General features: G+C 35.1%; 1 protein-coding gene and 1 long non-coding RNA gene across 3 annotated transcripts in view; one reads left to right on the plus strand and one right to left on the minus strand.

The window, feature by feature from the left end:
* Positions 1-20934, plus strand: part of MAP3K1 (mitogen-activated protein kinase kinase kinase 1) — a 74146-nt gene that overhangs the window by 50534 nt on the left and 2678 nt on the right. For both annotated transcript variants that reach the window (XM_033111178.1, XM_033111179.1), the window contains exons 7-19: positions 154-275; positions 1160-1241; positions 1357-1540; positions 3840-4118; positions 7312-7433; positions 9031-9122; positions 9399-9588; positions 9911-11189; positions 11557-11709; positions 12414-12576; positions 18042-18173; positions 19072-19214; positions 19936-20067. In XM_033111178.1, coding sequence (XP_032967069.1) covers positions 154-275; positions 1160-1241; positions 1357-1540; positions 3840-4118; positions 7312-7433; positions 9031-9122; positions 9399-9588; positions 9911-11189; positions 11557-11709; positions 12414-12576; positions 18042-18173; positions 19072-19214; positions 19936-20067 — 3073 coding nt within the window. The remainder of the gene's footprint in view (positions 1-153; positions 276-1159; positions 1242-1356; positions 1541-3839; positions 4119-7311; positions 7434-9030; positions 9123-9398; positions 9589-9910; positions 11190-11556; positions 11710-12413; positions 12577-18041; positions 18174-19071; positions 19215-19935; positions 20068-20934) is intronic.
* The window catches only part of LOC117025305 (uncharacterized), a 78265-nt gene that overhangs the window by 37122 nt on the left and 20209 nt on the right, over positions 1-20934 (minus strand). The gene's annotated exons all lie outside the window — the stretch shown is intronic.

A 20934-nucleotide genomic window follows, 5' to 3' on the forward strand; every position in this document is an offset into this window, starting at 1 on the left:
AAACATTTATCAAATAGATATATATATATATAAGATGCTCCTAAATAAAAATTTCTAACTTTTTCATATTCTAAAGCCAAAATTACATGTAGCATATGGTATTAATTCTGTTACATTCTTTTGCTTTGTGTTTAATGCTTTCATTTCTTATAGTATAAAAGATGAAGAGGAACAGATGTGTCCTATTTGCTTATTGGGCATGCTTGATGAAGAAAGCCTTACAGTGTGCGAAGATGGCTGCAGGAACAAGCTGCACCACCACTGCATGTCAATTTGTACGTGGCTCTTTTTCTCCCTCTGATTACTCAGCGTGGTTACTCCATAAGCTCACCACAGTTGACCCTTGAACAACACGTGTTTGGACTACACGGGTCACTTAAATGTGGATATTTTTCAATAAATACAGTAAATGTATTTTCTCTTTCATAATGATTTTCTTAGTAACGTATTCTTTTCTCTAGCTTACTTTATTGTTAGAATACAGTATAGTATATATAACATACAAAATATGTGTTAATCGACTGTTTACATTATCGGTGAGGCTTCTAGTCAACAGTAGACTATTAGTAGTTTGGGTAGTCAAAAGTTATACATGAATTTTCGCCTGCGGGGTGGTTGTTCAAGGATCAACTGTGTATTTAGGATTTTAACATGGCTTTTGAGGAAATTGATGAGAGAAGAAAAGAAGTATATCTAGGCCCTATGTGAAGTTTTCATCAAATTGGAGTTTAGGATCTGTTATGAGATGTTAGCAAAGAAATGTAATAGTGTGATACCTATGGTAATGGAAGGAGTGCACAGAATTAGAAACCTAATTCTGATCTGGAAGGTATACATGGAGAGAAAGAGGTGGAAGAAGGCCTATGCAGGCATTACAGAGAGGGTAACATGTAACATCAAAGCAAGGTTTGGAATAACATTACCAGGTAATCAAGTGGGCAGATGACTTGAAAAGCAGTAAAAAAGTACATGTTATAACTAATAAAATAGCATTTGCAAAAGGTCTGAGCATCAGAATAATTTAACCTGCTGTGTTTTCCTGCTTTTATAGGTAAATACTATGTCAGATTATTTTTTTGAGGTTCCTTCCATATAAATCCTGTACTAGCCATAATGAACAATTATTACATAGAATAAAGTTTTTTTTTAAATTTTTCAGGGGCAGAAGAATGTAGAAGAAATAAAGAACCTTTAATATGTCCCCTTTGTAGGTCTAAGTGGAGATCCCATGATTTCTACAGGTAATATTTTGAATTAATGACTTGGATATGTTTAATAAAAAAAATAAAAATGTTCTCAAAGTGTTATTTAAATCTGTTCATTATTTTTAGCAAGCTTTGTTTATTTTTCATTTAGTCACGAGTTGTCAAGCCCTGTGGATTCCCCTTCTTCCCTGCGAGCTGCACAGCAGCCAACTGTACAGCAGCAGCCTTTGGCTGGACCACAGCGAAGGAACCAGGAGAGCAATTTTAACCTTACTCATTATGGAGCTCAGCAGATTCCTCCTGCTTATAAAGATTTAGCTGAGCCATGGATTCAGGTAAGTTGTCTTTGTTCTTCACTTCTCAAAGAAACTTTATAGACCAATTAAAATAGTTGTCTCCCCAGATATTTATAATTTCAGAAAGTACTTTTGCTTGCCTCCATCATGAGGATTGCTTGCCTCTTATTCCATTGGAAAATTTAATTTTACCTTTGGTGTTACTATGCTGCTTATTATAGAGTTTAAACTTCAAAAATTCTTTATATTGTCATCTCCCATCTCTAGAAACATCTCTTTCTAAACTAACAGCCATAAAATGTTATCCAAAGATAGACAGTAGAACCCTTCAGTGCTAACTTGTTCGAATGTATAATGGCATGCCTGCTAAGAATTTCGGTCATTTTTCTTATTTGTTTGTTGCCATTTAAACTCAGCTTCTCATTTTCTGCATCCCCATGGCATGTAATAGGGGCTTAATAATTGCTGAGTGGATGAATCAGAGAAAACATGGTATTTACCTTATCTTAGTCATTTTTATTTGTAAGGACAGTTTCCATTCCTTTACCTTCTCTTCTTATTAATGCTTTTCATCTCAGTAAATTGGAATTTCAATTGGTTAGTTGGTTGGTTTCTAATGATTTCCATTGTTGTTATATGCTTAATTAGTCCTTTTTCAAAAAAAATATAATCCAAAACCAATGTCTTCAGTAGACAAAAGCAGAGTAAAATATTTTTGATAATCTGTTAAATTCTGTTTAATACTCTTAAATTAGTAAACAGACACACTAACCCAATTAAGCTTGTATGTCATTAGGATTTATTTACTTTCTCGTATTGTCTTGCAGATTTTAATTCTCTTAGCATGTTAGCAGTCTATTGTGAATCTAATAAAATTTGCAAGCTTAATAAATATATCTTACTTCCTTTATATAGTTCATTAATGGTCTTTAATGTAGGCCCTCACCTGCCCCTTCATGAGTCTTCAAGACAACTCCCAACTTGATACTGAGCTGTTGGAGGCCATTCTTTCAAGGCAGTGGTGTAGTTTGTTTTGCTTAAGCTTTAGGTTGGACTAGGCTCTATATTCCTAGTTTTTTTATTAAGCATATTATGTAAGACAGAATTAAGAGTTAGATAGTGGTATGCTATTTTAAAAGCATAGGAGTACAGAAATAAGTATATATAATAAGTTCACTATATTCTAGTTAGTTTATTCTCCTTTACTATCATTTCATAACAAAACACGTTAATATGTCATGATTTGTTTTCCCCCAAATTATGTCTATTCATCTCTAATATTTAGAAATTTTTCATATGATAAGTCAGATATTAAGTTTACTTTTAGCTAATTGGCCTGTAATGTCAAAACCATGTACCCTTTCCTTTCTTTAGGGACTCTGGCTTTGCAGGCATGGTAGTGACTGTAGTTACATGCATTTTAATTACAGGACATCATTATCCTTGTCTGGTTTGAACACAAGAATTTTGTTCTTTAGTCTTTTCTTTGATTTTTCCATTCCATTAATTATAGTCCCACATATTTTATCTGGTATTTTTCTTTAATCATTTATAGAAGACAAAAATCAAGTAAAAGCCTTTGATTTACCACTATCATCTGCAGGGGAAATACTCTATATATCTCTTGAATACACCAGTCCAGGGCCTTTCTTGATTTGGCTTTCTCGATCTTGCTTCAGCTTTTTCTCTGTAAACTACCTTAACACGACCACAAAGTTGGGGTTCTTCACTGATTTGTTTTGTTTTTGTGGTAAGCATAGGAATATAGAAATAAGCATATATATATATGTATGTATAAAATATATACACATATACAGAGGTTGCCAAAAAAATGTGTACACATTTTAAGAAAGGAAAACTGTATTAAAATTGTAATACTCAATATATACTGGTAACAAAAGATGAATGCAAGTCACATTTTCTTCTGCAATTACAAGAGGTGCTCAAAGTGGTTACCATCGGCATCCAGAGACACCTCTGATTACGGAGAACTACTGCTTGAGCAACATTGACCAAAGTGTCCACTTGTATACATTTTTTTGGCACCCTCGGTATATATACACAAACATATATCCATCTAATTACTTAATGGAGGCCTCTTAATTTTAGTTGAGCTAATAAATGTTAAGGATTTTTTATAATTACCAGCTAAACTTGAACATAAAGTTCCACTTAGGATTTTTAAGTGGCTGGACATATTTGAAATTGTGTAGTATGGGGAATGTTTAAGAAATGTTCAGTTTTCCTTTAGTAGCAAAAAAAATCATGCTTAATTCAAAATGCTTCACGTTGATTAATTTTTCTTCACATTGAATTAATTGTATTTGTTTGATTATAGGTATTTGGAATGGAACTCGTTGGCTGCTTATTTTCTAGAAACTGGAATGTAAGAGAGATGGCTCTCAGACGTCTTTCCCATGATGTCAGTGGGGCTCTGCTATTGGCAAATGGGGAGAGCACTGGAAATACGGGGAGCAATGGTGGAAGCAGCTCGAGTGCTGGAGCTGCCAGTGGGCCTTCCCAGACCAGTATCTCAGGTGACGTGGTGGAGGCGTGCTGCAACGTGCTGTCACTGGTCTGTGCTGACCCTGTCTACAAAGTGTACGTTGCTGCTTTAGTAAGTAGCTTTATTCCATAACGGTAGCACTGTGGGTTGGTTGGTTGGTTTTTGGTAGTTTATAGAGAACCATTTTTAAGCCCCAGGAAAACTACTTTGCCTAATTTAATTTTGGAAAATCCAAATTTTATTTTTATTCCATAATCCCAGGAAATTGCAATTTTCCATTTAATCTCTTCATTTGGATTTCACTTCATCTGGATATTACTTACTAATCTATTCAAGTTTTCTTATATACTGTTTACTTTTCTCCCTTAAAGTAGCAGTGTCTTGCTGTTGATATCTTTACATTTTCCTTACCTTACACATGACCAAATTAAAAATACTTTATGGGATAGCAAAATGATCAAAGTTACTTTGATTTTTTTTTAACTTGATATTAGTAGACATTAAAGAGAATTTGTTTTTAATAAATTTTGTTGTATAGAAATTCAGAAGTGTTTTCACAGAAGAGGATTCCATGACATAGATTATTACTGGGTTCTTTTTCTAGTTTAACCTGTTAGAAGTTGTCTTTCATGAGTGGGATGGAATGAAGAGGCTGTTCTGTTTGTAATCTTGGAGGCTAATTTGACTTTCTCCATCTTGAGTATATATATATATATATATATATACACATATATATATGTATATATATATTTATGTGTATCTTTAGAACAGGGTCTCGCAACCGCAGCACTATTGAGCCAAATAATGAATCACTGGGGGCAGGGGTGCTGTCCTGTTCATCGTAGGGCATTTAGCAGTATCCCTGGCCTCTACCCACTAGGTACCAGTAGCAGCCCCCGTCTCCTGCCCCCAGTCATGACAACCAAGAATGTCTCCAGGCATTGCTGAATGGTCTCTGAGGGTCAGAATCACCCCAATTCAGAACCACTGCTTTAGAATAATGCTTATCTAGTCTGGTTTTCAAACTCATTAATTTCTCTGCTTTCACTTTCAGTCTTTTTCTAATCCATCCTGTGACAGCTATACCTGAGAGGTAGTGTAGTATGATGGTTATGAACATGAATTTGGAGTCAGAATTGAATGACCTCAAAATTTATCATCCAAACTGGGATACTTAAATAATCTGCTAGTTAAATTGGGACTAGCCCAGACAATCTGGACATACGGTCAAGATTATAGAGACCTTGATACAAATTCTGGTTCTTCCGTCTGCTAGCAGTGTTACTTTAGGACTCTCCAATTTCGGCTTTCTCACCTATAAAATAATGAAAATGTTTACCTTTTGGGTTTGAAATAGAAACGTTTATCCAAAATATCTAGTACTACTTAAGAACATCAAATATATACCAGCCACCACTATTCCTTAAACACCACTTTGATTATTCCTCAGCTCAGAAACTTTTAGAGGTTGCTGTTGTTTCAGCAGCATTTCCTGAAGCATGTTCTGTGGAAGTTTGGCAGGATTATGAAAACTTCCCTGAAGAAAGAGTTCTAGGTTAACTTAAAATTGATGAACACTGAATTACGTGAGTTTAAATGGATCTGTCCCCTGAAAGGCCTTTAGGAACCTCCAATAAGCTAATGTACATTGGGAATCTATAAGATTAAGGAGTACGATGCATTATTTTCTAAATTTATCTTACCATGGTCTGTTTTTTCATGTAGCCTCTTGAGGGACCAGCAAACTATAGAATAGTATAAAGACCAGAATACTGTAGAATACAAATGTTCTTGGCCCAACTTTTTACCTCTTACTATTTCCAACACAAACCTTCAGATATACTTGACTGCTCAATGCCTTACTGTCTGGTTGTCTCTTCTTAAGTTCAGATGATTTCCCAACCAGTTTGTGAGCTCCTAGAGTAGGACTCTGTGAATGATACTATATTCTGATTCTGCTACAGTTATTTAATGTTCCAGGCACAGTGGAAAAAGAAATGGTTCCTGCCCTTAGGACTCTGCCCTTCCTTTTTTCCCTTCCCCATATAGAATTTTCTACTGCACCATTTGAGAGTTATCGCAAGCATCGTGACACTTCACCTCAAATAATTTAGAATGTATCTCTTAGGAAAAAATATACTCTACCATATAACCACAATGCAATCAGCCAGACTTGAGAAATTTAGCATTGATAATAATACTGTTCTGTACTATAAAGTCCATATTCAGATATCCCTAATTGTCCCAAATGTCCTTTACACCTAAAGTGCAGATTTTATTTAGATTTCACCAGTTTTTCCATTAGTGTCTTTTTTCTGTTTTAGGGTCCAATCTAGGATCTCACATTGCATTTAGTTATCGTGCCCTCTTAATCTCTTACTATCTGTGACAATTCTCAATCTTTCCTTGGCTTTCATAGACCTTGACACTTTTGGAAGTGTACCGGCCAGTGATTTTGAAGAACGCCCATCAATTGAGTTTACCTGATATTTTCTCATGATTAGATTGAGTTTATGCGTTTTTTGCAAGAATACCAGAGGGGATGTGCCCTTCTTAGTGCAGTGCTTCCTGTCAGGGAGCACATGGTGTCGGTGTGTCTTCTTATTGGTGATGTCACCTTCATCACTTGGTTGAGATGATAGCTACGGGGTTTCTTGTTGTAAAACTAGTAAGTCTCTTGGAGGAGATACTTTGAGACTGTACAGATACCCTGTTCTTTTCAAAACTTTGCCCATTTACTTTAGCAGGTATCAGTGGTCTTGCCAACAACAAATTATTACTGTGGTGTTCTAATGGTGATTTTCCATTTCCCCCTTTCATTCTACGTTAATTGGAATTCTTCTATAAAGAAGAGCTGTCTCTTAACACCCATTTATTTCTTTATTCATTTTTTTATTTATGTCAATATAGAGACTCAGGTATTTATTTTATTCGATGAGTTATCCAGTTATCATCATTTATTTTGTTGCTCAAATTATTCCTGCATTGGCCAATGGGAGCTCTATCAGGTTGCTTCCTGTTTCAGTTTCTTTTTAAACAATTTTTTAAGCTTTCATTTTGAAACTAATTCGGACTTTTAAAAATTGCAGACATAGCTCAAAGAATTCCTTTCTATCCCATCTATTTATTTATTTAATTATTTATTTGTATCATGGATTTTAATTTTATTTATGGGTTATAATCGAGTCCTGTTATTTATTTTGGTTCTCAAATTGTCTGAGATTAGCTTATTGTCTCTGATGCTTTTTAAATGTAGTTAAACTGACCTTCAGTTTTATTCCCCCCCCACCCCACTTCACCCCAGAAAACGTTAAGAGCCATGCTAGTATATACTCCTTGCCATAGTCTGGCAGAAAGAATCAAACTGCAGAGACTCCTCCGGCCAGTGGTAGACACCATCCTAGTCAAGTGCGCAGACGCCAATAGGTAAGGCTCTACTGATGAACTGCTTCAAACTTCTTGTGTTAAAAGCCTAGCACCTACTGAGCATTTGATCCATATTAAATGAGGCTTTGAATATCGTTTTATAATGGTGAAATTTGAAATTAAAATGTAACACGTAAAGCTCTTAAGGACTAGGACGAAGAACTAATGGCAACAACTAAAACCGGGCTAACAAACTGCATAGACATCCACATTATTGTACTGTGATTGATTCCCTTTTATTGTAAAGTAACATTTTTAATCTGAAGTCCAGTTGATAAGAACAATAGCCAATATATGTATATGTATAATTTCATTTTAGAGAATGAGTTGCACACAATAGGAACCAATAAAATCATTACACCTGCTTTGCCTTATTATCAGGACCAAAAAAACCCACTTAACTATATTCTGTGTAATGGAATTTTGCTCTAATTATGACAGTTTGTCAAATAACAACCAAAAATTTCCATATATCCCTGCAACATCCTTAAAAATCTACAAAGAGCAAGAGTAACCCTACTTGAAGGGGTTAGATATAAAGTAAAGAAGTGAGGTATGGTGATAGTAAAAAATGAGTGCAAACTATGCTTTTATTAGACCACTAGTTCTTTTGATTTTCCCTTTCCATAAAGTGGGAGGAAAAGGTCATTTTTCATGTAATAAGCATAGGTATAGTAAACAGTTGTTTGGAAGTTTTCATCTCCATGTCCTAGCAAATCTCAGGTGGTAAGAAGCGTTAATATCCCTTGTTTTGCCTCTGCCATTACACCTGTTTGGAGGTCCCTCTGTCCAACATTTGTCTTCCTCCCTAAATCACATGATGAAGTTTGTAGAAGGTCTCAAAACTTTGGTACTTAGCTTTGACTTATTTCTCATCTCATGAAGTCTTATCTTTTTTACCTCCATTGTTTTCTCTATACAAGCCTACAGATTGAAAGTATTAGAGGTTTTCTTGTATCTTAGAGAGAACTATAATATCTGGAAAACATTAGGCAAATTAACAATTTGCAAAATGCATTGAAAAATCACATCAATTTTCATTATTAGAATAGGTATTTTTCTGAGAACTTCAGCGCTTTTGTGGCATTTATTGTGTTTTCTGCTTTCTGTTACTTCAATGAACATATTAGAAATACTATAAAGAGATTTTATGATATATGGAACTGACTCTGGGTATATAAGAGAATATAAAGGTTTGGGGTGGGAAGGTTTTATTTTTAATTCAAAAGATTCTTAGTGAAAATTCAGAAATCAAAATGTCTTAGTCTTCTTTCGTTTTTATGTTAACAAGATGTGATAATGAAAATAAGCCTTTTATCTTATCTGGTTTGATAGTTAAATTAATACTTGCTATCCAAGAGCCAGTTGTGAAGATTCTCTGCTTAACATAGAGGATAAGATAAAATTTATGAAACTAGACCTAATAATGAATATTATTATTTATAACGACACTGTTAATGTGATTTCACTGGTAGAAAAGCAAACACTCCTGAAAACATTTTCCCCCAACTTTTCACAAGGCATTACATAACTGCTCTTCGTTTAATGTGTACTTTATCCAAGATTGAAGTCTGATGTTGCTTGGTTTTATTTTTAGTCGTACAAGTCAGCTGTCTATATCAACACTATTGGAATTGTGCAAAGGCCAAGCAGGAGAATTGGCAGTTGGCAGAGAAATACTTAAAGCTGGTAATAACTTTTTACTTAAAATTAACATAGCATGTTTTATCATTTTCCTTAGCACTGATCTCATAATCTCTGATATAGGGAAGTTACAGGATTTGAAGTACTTTTGTAAACTGATTCAGTTAGCTGTAACATTCAGTTAGCTGAAATAGAATATGAATCAGAGGAATTCTTAATATAATTCAGAATATTTTTCTTGGCCTTACGCCATTTGATGTTTTGTTTTAGATTTTAATATCACTATTTTTCAGTTTTTTAATTTTACTTTCCTTTTTATAGGATCCATTGGTATTGGTGGTGTTGATTATGTCTTAAATTGTATTCTTGGAAACCAAACTGAATCAAACAACTGGCAAGAACTGCTGGGCCGCCTGTGTCTCGTAGATAGACTGCTGTTGGAATTTCCTGCTGAGTTTTACCCTCATATTGTCAGTACTGATGTTTCACAAGCTGAGCCTGTTGAAGTCAGGTAACTTTTCTTCTGAAAATATATAACATTCCTCTGCCTACCTACCCCATACCACACCCCAGCTGCCGAGAACACATTTTAGATTCATGAAAGACTACAAAATTACAGAGTATATGTCGATTATTAATACTTTAATACTTGATTGACATAAAAACCTGAAGTCTAGGCTAATTAATTAAAAATATATAGACCTTTTACTGAAATGATTTTTTTTTGAAATTTATAAGCTATAAATTAGTACCATCTTCTTTTTATTTGTATATACTTTGTAGTATTAGTAATTTTAACTTGTCTAGTAATTGAATGTGTTTTTCTTCTTCAGGTATAAGAAGCTGCTGTCCCTCTTAACCTTTGCTTTGCAGTCCATTGATAATTCCCACTCAATGGTTGGTAAACTCTCCCGAAGGATATATTTGAGTTCTGCGAGAATGGTTACTGCCGTACCCCATGTATTTTCAAAACTGTTAGAAATGCTGAATGTTTCCAGTTCCACTCATTTTACCAGGATGCGTCGTCGTTTGATGGCTATTGCAGATGAGGTGGAAATTGCTGAGGCCATCCAGCTGGGCATAGAAGACACTTTGGATGGTGGACATGACAGCTTTTTGCAGGCATCTGTCCCTAACAGCTATCCAGAAACCATAGAGAACAGTTCCCTTGAGTGCACAGACCATTTAGAAAAAAATGGAAAAGGATTGTGTGCTACAAAATTGAGTGCCAGTTCAGAGGACATTTCTGACAGACTGGCCAGCATTTCGGTAGGACTTTCTAGTTCAACAACGATAGAGCAGCCAAAGCCAATGGTTCAAACAAAAGGCAGACCCCACAGTCAGTGTTTGCACTCCTCTCCTTTATCTCATCATTCCCAGTTAATATTCCCGGCCTTGTCAGCCCCTTCTTCATCTGCCCCACCTGTACCAGCGGGCACCGCAACAGATGTCTCTAAGCATAGACCTCAGGGATTCACTCCCTGCAAAATACCATCTGCATCTCCTCAAACACAGCGCAAGTTTTCTCTACAGTTCCAGAGAAACTATTCCGAAAACAAAGACTCAGATAAACTTTCCCCAATCTTTACTCAGTCAAGACCTCTGCCCTCCAGTAATATACACAGGCCAAAGCCATCTCGACCTACCCCAGGTAATACAAGTAAACAGGGAGATGCCTCAAAAAATAGCATGACACTTGATCTGAGCAGTGCTTCCAAAGGTGATGACAGCTTTGGCAGTAGCAGCAGTAGTAGTGCTGTTATACCTAGTGACGAGACAGTGTTCACCCCAGTAGAGGAGAAATGCAGATTAGATGTCAACACAGAGCTCAACTCCAGTATTGAGGACCTTCTTGAAGCATCTATGCCTTCAAGTGACACAACAGTCACTTTTAAATCAGAAGTTGCTGTCCTCTCTCCTGAAAAGGATGAAAATGATGATACCTACAAAGATGATGTGAATCATAATCAAAAGTGCAAAGAAAAAATGGAAGCTGAAGAAGAAGAAGCTTTAGCAATTGCCATGGCAATGTCAGCATCTCAGGATGCCCTCCCCGCAGTTCCTCAACTACAGGTTGAAAATGGAGAAGATATCATCATCATTCAACAGGATGTAAGTATAGAGGCTTTAAGAGGTGCCAGAATTTCCGTGGGCCATACTAAAATAAATTTAATTCAGAAATGCTGCTTTTAACATGAGTTAATCGTCAGAAGCAGGTTTTTCACATAGAATACACAATGTTTGTATCATTGTTTGAACAGAAATACTCCTTGCCTATTTCAGAGGCATTTCTGGGTGATACTATAATGGTGATCACTCTGCATTTGATACTAGTTACCAACACTGTACATTCATAAGTCAAGTTTGTAGATGGTTTGGGAAGCCAGACTGAACAAGAGTAGTATTTTGCAAGGCTATTTTCACAAACTCTTACTCTTTTAACTTAACAATAAAAAGATTGCTTTCATTTAATATGTAGACACCAGAGACTCTACCAGGACATACCAAAGCAAAACAACCTTATAGAGAAGACACTGAGTGGCTGAAAGGTCAACAAATAGGCCTTGGAGCATTTTCTTCTTGTTACCAGGCTCAAGATGTTGGAACGGGAACTTTAATGGCTGTTAAACAGGTAAGCATCTACTGAGCATATAAATGATTAAATTTATAAAAATGAAACATGAGCAAATAAAAAGAATCAAGGATATGTCCCTGTACGTATATACTTTAGTTCTTTAAGTTTTCAGAAACCTAAATTTCAAAGGAGATGTTGCCAAAGCATCAAAAGCATCATGAATTCTATTTAAAAGTTGAAGCATAGTTAAGATGCAACATCAAGAAGGGCCTTATTTATATAGGTTTTGTTTTTTTGTTTGTGCTTTTTATAGCTAGTAAGAGGTATGGTTTCCTATTCCTTTCAGCCATGTTGCTGGTGCAACGTCACTGGGATTTCTGTGGTTTACTTTTTATAATGAGCATGCTTATCAAGACAGGAAAAGGATAAAGCTTTCATTTTTAAATCATGTTGGTTCTTCTGTTATGATTGGGCTTTTCTCATTTTTTGACTCTGCAGACAGTTTTGGAGGGTTGGCTATCTATGTTCCAGTTTTTTGTCATTTTCCTGCTATTTCACTGCTTCTTAAGCTAGAATCTTACCAAAACAACTTTGACTAGGTTTTTTATAAAGTATCTACATTGCATCCATCAGCATAAATGCCATCTGCTATTAATACATAAGCTAATTTGGGGTTTGTCCATTTTAGATCACATTGTTAGTTACTGTAAATACAAACTCATTAGAATGCAAAAACTTTGTAAACATGTTAATTGAAACAGGTGACATATGTCAGAAATACATCATCTGAGCAAGAAGAAGTAGTGGAAGCATTAAGAGAAGAGATAAGAATGATGAGCCATCTGAATCATCCAAACATTATTAGGATGTTGGGAGCCACATGTGAGAAGAGCAATTATAATCTCTTCATCGAATGGATGGCAGGTATGTTCATGTTTTAAATTACAGAATTAAATACATGGATTTAACTTTCTGCTTGATATTAAATTTAGGAAAAACATTTTAATGGACACTTATTTTTATTAAATAGTTTGGGTTCCTAAAAGCAAAATCATCCCTAACATAGTAGGATGAACTGTAAATACTTTGTCTTTTGTTTAAATATAAATAAAACATTAATTACCTCTACCTTTTAAACTTTTTCAGTGTTTCTTTTAAAATGATTGTGTAGCATGGTTTTATAGGAATCATTTCTTTTTAAATCTGCTATGTATATTTTTCTAGGTGGCCATCAATTAATTGGACAAGTTTAAGATATGTTTTAAGATGACAATATAAAACTAAAATTAATTAAGATATAACTTGAAAAATTTATTTTTTTTAATAAACTAACACTGAAGCATAGTGGTAGTAAACTAACACTGAAGTGGTAGTAAACTACCACCGAAACATAAAGTTGAACTATTTTGTCATCTACTTGAATAAAGACAGCATTTTATTTTGTATTATGCAGTATATACAGTAAAATAAATGACTTAAGGTGTAATGAATAGGTAGGTATTTGGTTTAATTTCTTATACTTTTTGTGTTTGAAGAATGTATTTCTATTTACAAGTTGTTTTTTTAAGTGAAGTACAGTTGACATACGATATTACATTTGTTTCAGATGTACAGCGTAGTGATTCAACATTTATATACCTTACAATGTGATCACCACACTCTGTTTAATAACCATCTATCACCATACAGTTAAGATATTGTTGACTATTTTCCCTATGCTACACGTTACATCCCTTTGACTTACTTAACTAGAAGTCTGTACCTCTTATTGCCCTTCACGTTTTTCACACATCTTCTGACCCGCTCTTTCCTCTGGCAGCCATCAGTTCTATGTACCTATGAGTCTGTTTCTGGTTTTTTTGTTGTTGTTGTTCATTTGTTTTGTGTTTTTTAGATTCTACATGTTAAGTGAAATCATACAGTAGTTGTCTTTCTCTGACTTATTTCACTTAGAATAATACTCTCTGGGTCCATTCACATTGTTGCAAATGGTAAAATTTCATTCTTTTTATGGTTGAGTAATAATCCATTATAGGGGTGTGTGTGGTGTGGTGTGTGTGTTTATGTGCTTACACACACACACACACACACACACACACATCTATCTATTCATCCATCTGTCGTTGGACACCTAGGTTGCTTCCATATCTTGACTATTGTAAATAATGCTGCAATGCAGCATTTGTGCCTGTATCTTTTCAAATTAGTGTTTTCATTTTCTGCCCATTTTTTAATAGGATTGTTAGATTTTTATATGTTGTAACAGTTCCTTAATATTTTGGATATGAACCTCTTATCAGATATATCATTTGTGAATATCTTCTCACATTCAGTAGTCTTTTCATTTTGTTGATGGTTTTCTTCACTGTGCAACAGCTTTTCTATGATGTAGTACCATTTATTTTTGTTTTTGTTACCCTTTCCTGAGGAGACATTTCCAAAAAGATATTGCTAAGACTGATGTCAAAGAGTTTATGCCTGTGTTTTCTTCTGGGAGTCTTACGGTTTCAGGTCTTACATTTATATATTTAATCTATTTTGAGTCTCTTTTTGTATATGTTGTGTAAGAGAGTGGTCCAGCTTCATTTTTCGCATATGTCCAGTTTTCCTAACACCATTTTTATTGAAGAGACTCTCTTTTCCCCAATGTGTATTCCTGCCACCTTTGTGGTAATTGATCATAGAAGTGAGGGTTAATTTCTGGGCTTTCTATTCTGTTTCATTGATGTATATGTCTGTTTTTATGCCAATACCATACTGTTTTGATTATTAATAGCTTTATAGTATCTTTCTCAAGATTGCTTTGGCTATTCAGAGTCTTTTGTGGTTCCATAAATTTTAGTATTACTTTTTTCTAATTCTGAGAATGCCATTGGAATTTTGATAGGAATTTCATTCAGTCTGTATATTGTTTTGGGTAGTATGGTCATTTTAACAATATTAATCCTTTCAAGCCATGAATATGGTACATTTTTCCATTTACGTGTCCTCTTCGATTTCTTTCTTCAATGTCTTAGTTTTCCGAGTACAGGTCTTTCACCTTCTTGGTTAAAATTATTCCTAGGTATTTTATTCTTTTTGATGCGATTCTAAATGGGATTGTTCTTATCATGTCTCAAGGAATTTTTTTATTTCCTCTTTGATTTCTTCATTAACCTATTAATTGTTTAGTAGCATACTGTTTAGCCTCCACGTGTTTTTTTCAGTTTTCTTCTTGTAATATCTAATTTCATACTGTTGTGGTCAGAAAAGATGCTTGAAGTGATTTCAGTCTTACAATTTATTGAGACTTGTTTTGTGGCCTAATATGTGTTCTATCCTGGAAAATGTTCCATGTGGACTTGAAAAGAATGTATATATTCTGTGCCTTTTGAGTGAAATGCTCTTAAAAATATCAGTTAAATCCTTCTGGTCTAATATGTCATTTAAGGCCAGTGTTTCCTTGTTGATTTTTTGTCAAGATGATCTATCCATTGATGTCAGGGGGTTTTTTAAGTTTTCTACTACTGTTGTATTACTGTCAGTCTCTCCCTTTATGTCTACTATTGTATTTAGGTATTTCTATGTTGGGTGTGTTATATCCTTTTCTTGGATTGATCCTTTTATAATTATGTGTAATGTCCTTTATCTCATTAGTCTTTGTTTTAAAGTCTATTTTGTCTGATACAAGTCTAATCCAGCTTTCTTTTCATTTCCACTTGCATGAAATATCTTTTTCCATCCCTTCACTTTCTGTGTATGTCTTTATATCTGAAGTGAATCTCTTGTAGGCAGCATATAAATGGGTCTTGTTTTTTAGTCCATTGAGCCACACTGTGTCTTTTCATTGAAGCATTTATTTAAATTTAAAGTAATTATTAATAGGTATGTACTTAATAACATTTTATTGTTTTCTGGTTGTTTTTGTAGTTCTGCTCTGATTTTTATTTTCTCTTGTTCTCTTGTGTATTGATGATTTCCTTTAGTGTTATGTTTGGATTTCTTTCCCTTTATTTTTTTGTGTATTACATGTTTTGGTCTGTGATTGCTTTAAGCTTCATGTATATCAAACTATGTTTATAGCAGTTTATTTTAATTTGCTGGTCACTGAAGTTCAATTGCACTTGAAAAGCACTACGTTTTTACTTCTCTCCCCCGTGTTTTATGTTGTTGACACCATGTTTTCTGTGTGTGTGTATATATATCTTAATTATTGTAGATACCCATGATTTTACTACTTTTGTCTTTTAAACTTCATTCTAGCCTTGTAATCGGTGATCCACTACTTTATTAAACATTTGCCTTCACCAGTAAGCTTTTTTGTTTCCTATATTTTCTTATTTTCAGTTTTGGCTTTTTCTTTCCTGCTTGAAGAAGTCCTTTTAGGTGGTGAACTTCTTTAGCTTTTGCTTGTTTGAGAAACTTTATGTCTCTCCTTCAATTCTGAATGATAACCTTGCCTGGGTATTCTTGGGTATAGCCTTTTCCTTTTCATCACTTTTAATATATTGTGTCATTCCCTCTGGTTTCCCAAGTTTCTGCTGAAAAATCAGCTAATAGCATAATGAGAGCTCCTTTATACATAACTAGCTGCTTTTCTCTTTCTGCTTTTAAGATTCTCTCCTTTTCTTTAACTTTTGGCATTTTAATTATGATATGTCTTGGTGTGGGTCTCTTTGGGTTCATCTTGCTTAGTATCTCCTGTGCTTCATGGACTTAGATGTATGTTTCCTTCATCAGGATAGGGAAGTTGTCAGTCATTATTTCTTCAAATAGATTTTCTGTCCCTTTCTCTTCTCCTTCTGGAACGCCTGTCAGTATGCTTGATGTTGTCCCAGAGGTCCCTTAAACTATCCTCATTAAAAAAATTTTTTTTTTCCTTTTGCTGTTCTGGTTGGGTGATTTACATTACCTTGTATTCCAGATCACTGATTCATCTAATCTGCTGTTGATTCCCTTTAGCATATTTTTCATTTCAGTTATTGGATTCCTTAGTTCTGATTGGTTCATCCATTTCTTCTCCCAAGTTCATTGAGCATCTTTATAACAATTGCTTTGAACTCCTTTATCTGGTAGAATGCTTATCTGTTTCATTTAGTTCTCTTTCTGTGGTTTTGTTTTCCTCATTTGGCCTATCTCCCTCTGTTTGGTTCTATGTATTAGGTAGATCAGCTACATCTCCCAGTCTTGTCTTATGTAGAAGGTCTCTTGTGGGGCCCAGTGGCAGAATCCCCCTTAGACACCAGAGCCAGGTACTGCAGGGGTGTCCCCTGTGTGAATCGAATGTGCCCTCCTGTTGTAGTGGGGCCATGATTGCTGCAGACATGCCAGTGAACGGGGTTTACCCTCAGGTTAACTGGCTGTTTCCCATAATATGGGGGCTCATCCTCCTGGCGCAGTTCCCCTCAGGGCAACCTTCATGGGTGTGATATCCCTCCCACTTGTGAATCACCACATTGGGGGTGTGGGTCCTAACCAGACCATGTCTCTGCCCTCCTACATTATGATGTGTCATTTCTTTATATCCTTGGGTGTAGGAATTAGATTTAGCTAGTCTTAAGGTCATTCACAGTAATGGTTGCTCTATATTAAGTTGCAGTTTTGGTGTGCCCATGGGAGGAGGTGAGTTCAGGATCTACCTACTCCGCCATTTTGACCTCTCCTTCTACAGATCAGTTCCTTAGGACATTCTCTGATGTTAGTTGTAGCTGGATTGATTGTTATATTTAAGTTGATAATTATAAACACTTTTAAATGAGGCTCATTGAGTTTGTGACTTGTCCCAGGTCAGAGCTAGTAAATGGGATATGAACCTAACTCTGGGTCTTCTGGCTTCTCCTGTTCTCTTTACCTTCTGCTAAATAACGTTAGCACTGTTTACTTATGTCAGTAAGAAAGGCATTTTGTATCCCTTCATCAAAAAGACAGAGGTGGTGGGGGCTGGGAGATGAGCGTAAGGGGCATCAAATATATGGCGATGGAAGGAGAACTGACTCTGGGTGGTGAACACACAATGGGATTTTATAGATGATGTGATACAGAATTGTACACCTGAAATCTATGTAATTTTACTAACAATTGTCACCCCAATAAATTAAAAAAAAAGACAGGTGAATTGTACATTTCAGAAATAGTTCCATACAAAATTGTTAACTTTCAAAGCTTTCTGAAATACTGACCTTCCAGAAAACTAGTTCATGAGCATGAAAATATCTCCCTAATTGATAGGTTTTGATTATTGAAATGAGTTGGTTTTTAAATCCGTTTCACTTCTGATGCGAGTATAAATTGAATATTTCAAATGTGAATGTGAGCTCATAACAGTGCAACCTTATGTAAATGACCAAAGAGTAATAAATAATTTTAATTCTGACTTAAGTTTATGATAATTATTACTGTTTGTGTCTTAGGGGGATCTGTAGCTCATTTGCTCAGTAAATATGGAGCCTTCAAGGAATCAGTAGTTGTTAACTATACTGAACAATTACTTCGTGGCCTTTCGTACCTCCATGAAAACCAGATCATCCACAGAGATGTCAAAGGTAGGAATTCTGTTCATTATTATTTACTAGCAATAAGTACAAAACAAATGTAATTTTAAAACTTGGACCTTTGTTGATAGTTTCTAACTTGAAATCAGTTATGGAATTGTTCCTCCTGAGTAACTCAAATCGCTAGAATTATTAGAAATGAAGGAACCTTCCGAGTCACATTATCTGACTTCCTCAGAGCGGCTGAGACTTTTCCACGGTCCTGCTTACTACCAGTTGATGGCAAAACAAGTGTAGAATCCAGATCTCCAATTCCCTGTCTCGGTCTCATACTGCACTGTCTCCTCAAAAGTTCCTGTTCCCAGTTTTATTTAGATTAATTGGGATATTATAAACTCCTTTTAAGAAAAATCTTTTGCAGTTCAGTTAAGTAAGTGCAACTTTGTTTGTCTTCAGCTATTATTTGACAGATGTAGTCAAGTAGTATTTTATATTAAGTAGTATTTTATATTAAGCTATAATTATGAAATTACAGTAGTTTGAATTCCTCTAGGTCAGTGTGTTTCAGCAGAACTTTGTCTTAAAATGTAAACCACACTAAAATATGAACTTTGAAGAAAGATTTTTGTTGGGAATCATTATAAAGATTTTCAACACTTATTTAAAGTTTCACTAAATCTCTGCCTTTATGTCCTTATGCCTTGATGCTTTGTCAGATTTTCTCTCTGAGGCTTTGGATTTTATTTAGTTTACACTGTAGAGACCTGTGTGCTTTTAGCAATAATGAAATAAATTGGGAGGGAGAGTAGCTTTGTCTGAACCTCTGACATGTGGTCCACTTCTTTCTTTTATCATTAGTTATCCTATGTCATTAGTAGTTATTTTACTGAGTTTTTAATCTGTCATTTTATTTGTAACATATGAGATCATTTGCTGTTTTTGTTGACAGGTGCCAATTTGCTAATTGACAGCACAGGTCAGAGACTGAGAATTGCAGATTTCGGAGCTGCAGCCAGATTGGCATCAAAAGGAACTGGTGCGGGAGAGTTTCAGGGACAGCTATTGGGGACAATTGCATTTATGGCACCTGAGGTGAGAAGCAGTTTTGAGTGTGATGAAAGAAAATATTTTGGAGTTCTGTGTGACCAAATTATTTTGCAGTGTTATCCAGTATGTGCTTAACCAATTAGAAGTCCCTGGCCCTAAAAATAGGTTTTAATGATATCCTTGATTTCAGACCCTTAATTCCTTCCTTTCCGTCTTCATCTTAATAAAATTTTAAAAGATAGGTTTTAATAGAGTTGCTTAAAGGCTATTTCTACTTAAGAATTATTGACTAATTTATAGTAGTTTTGTAGTAAAACCAAAGTACACATTATAGAAATGTAAAAAATTGTTCTCTATTCCAAAGGGAGATGAGCACGCAGAAGCAGATCTTAGTAATATTGAAAGCAGTTTAAGTGTGGCGGTTGTGAACTGGGCCTCTTCTGTTGGCTTTAGAACTCTCTTCATGGTCATGCGTTGTAATTGTTGGTTGTCCTACTGCCCCATAGTTTACTAAGTGCAATGGGCTACTTTGAAATTCTATGATTTCATCTGACTCTTCTTTAGAATCTCACCATTCTCCAAAATATTTTTGTGCCACATAGGAGATTAAGCTTATTAATGAAACAAATGAGACAGCTGGTAGTCCACAGAATTGTTGTTTGTACCTTTGTTTTGCTCTGAAGTAAAAACCTAGAACCCATAGTTACAAAATGACTTTCTCGTTTTTAATGAGTCAGCTTTCCAGATTGTCTCTGCTTTATTTCAGGTACTACGAGGTCAGCAGTATGGTAGGAGCTGCGATGTATGGAGTGTTGGCTGTGCTATTATAGAAATGGCTTGTGCCAAACCACCTTGGAATGCAGAAAAACACTCCAATCATCTTGCTTTGATATTTAAGGTAATTATGAGATAAAAATTTCTTTCTGCTAGGTAGGAGGCGAATTTTCATGGGTTCTCCTTAACTAACATGAATGCATATCTGCCTTGAGATAAGTATTATGTATCCATCTCCAGGAATTTATATGGTGTGAATACTGCAGCATGTACAGTCAGTTCTCATTCTTTATATTCTACAAAGTCGTTGTGAACACTGAATTAGCAAATATAGATCATTGCTCCTGGATGAAATATGTAATATATACATATACTTTCAAATTTAAATACTTAAAGCTCTTCATGTATTATATATAATCCACAAAATTTTTTAACTCTAATTTACTATTTTCTATGTTTAAAAAATTCATACCCAAATGGGTTGACAAATATTGTCTGTTCAACCTTTCTGACAACTCTCAAATCCGTTCTTTTAATTTCCATCAGAGAATAATGACTGAGATTTTTAACTTTTGAGTCAGACATGTGCTTGTTAAAAGCTTGGGCTTTGGGCATACAGACCTGGTTCTAAACCCTGGCTCCATCCTTTTATAGCCATGTGACTAGGAAAAGAGCTTCTTCTGTCTACCCTCTGTTTTCTTGTTTATAAAATGCATGTAATAAAGCATGGGATTATTATGAAGATGAAATTAGCTCTGGGCCTGAGTAAAGCATTTAGCACAGTTACCTCTTTGTGAAGTGGCCCGTGCTGGTCAGAATGTATTTGATCAGTTACTAAAATACTAAAATTTGAAGGATTCTTAGAAGAAACCTCCCATCCAGTGGGTGTTTTTCCATAGACTCCTTTTTAACAAAAAGTCCACTCACTTCTGCTTCAAGTCCTCTGTGTACAAGATGCATATATAGAGGTTATGAAACATGCAGGTATTTC

This window comes from Rhinolophus ferrumequinum, chromosome 7, assembly GCF_004115265.2.
Source record: "Rhinolophus ferrumequinum isolate MPI-CBG mRhiFer1 chromosome 7, mRhiFer1_v1.p, whole genome shotgun sequence".
Taxonomy (NCBI): Eukaryota; Metazoa; Chordata; class Mammalia; order Chiroptera; family Rhinolophidae; genus Rhinolophus; species Rhinolophus ferrumequinum.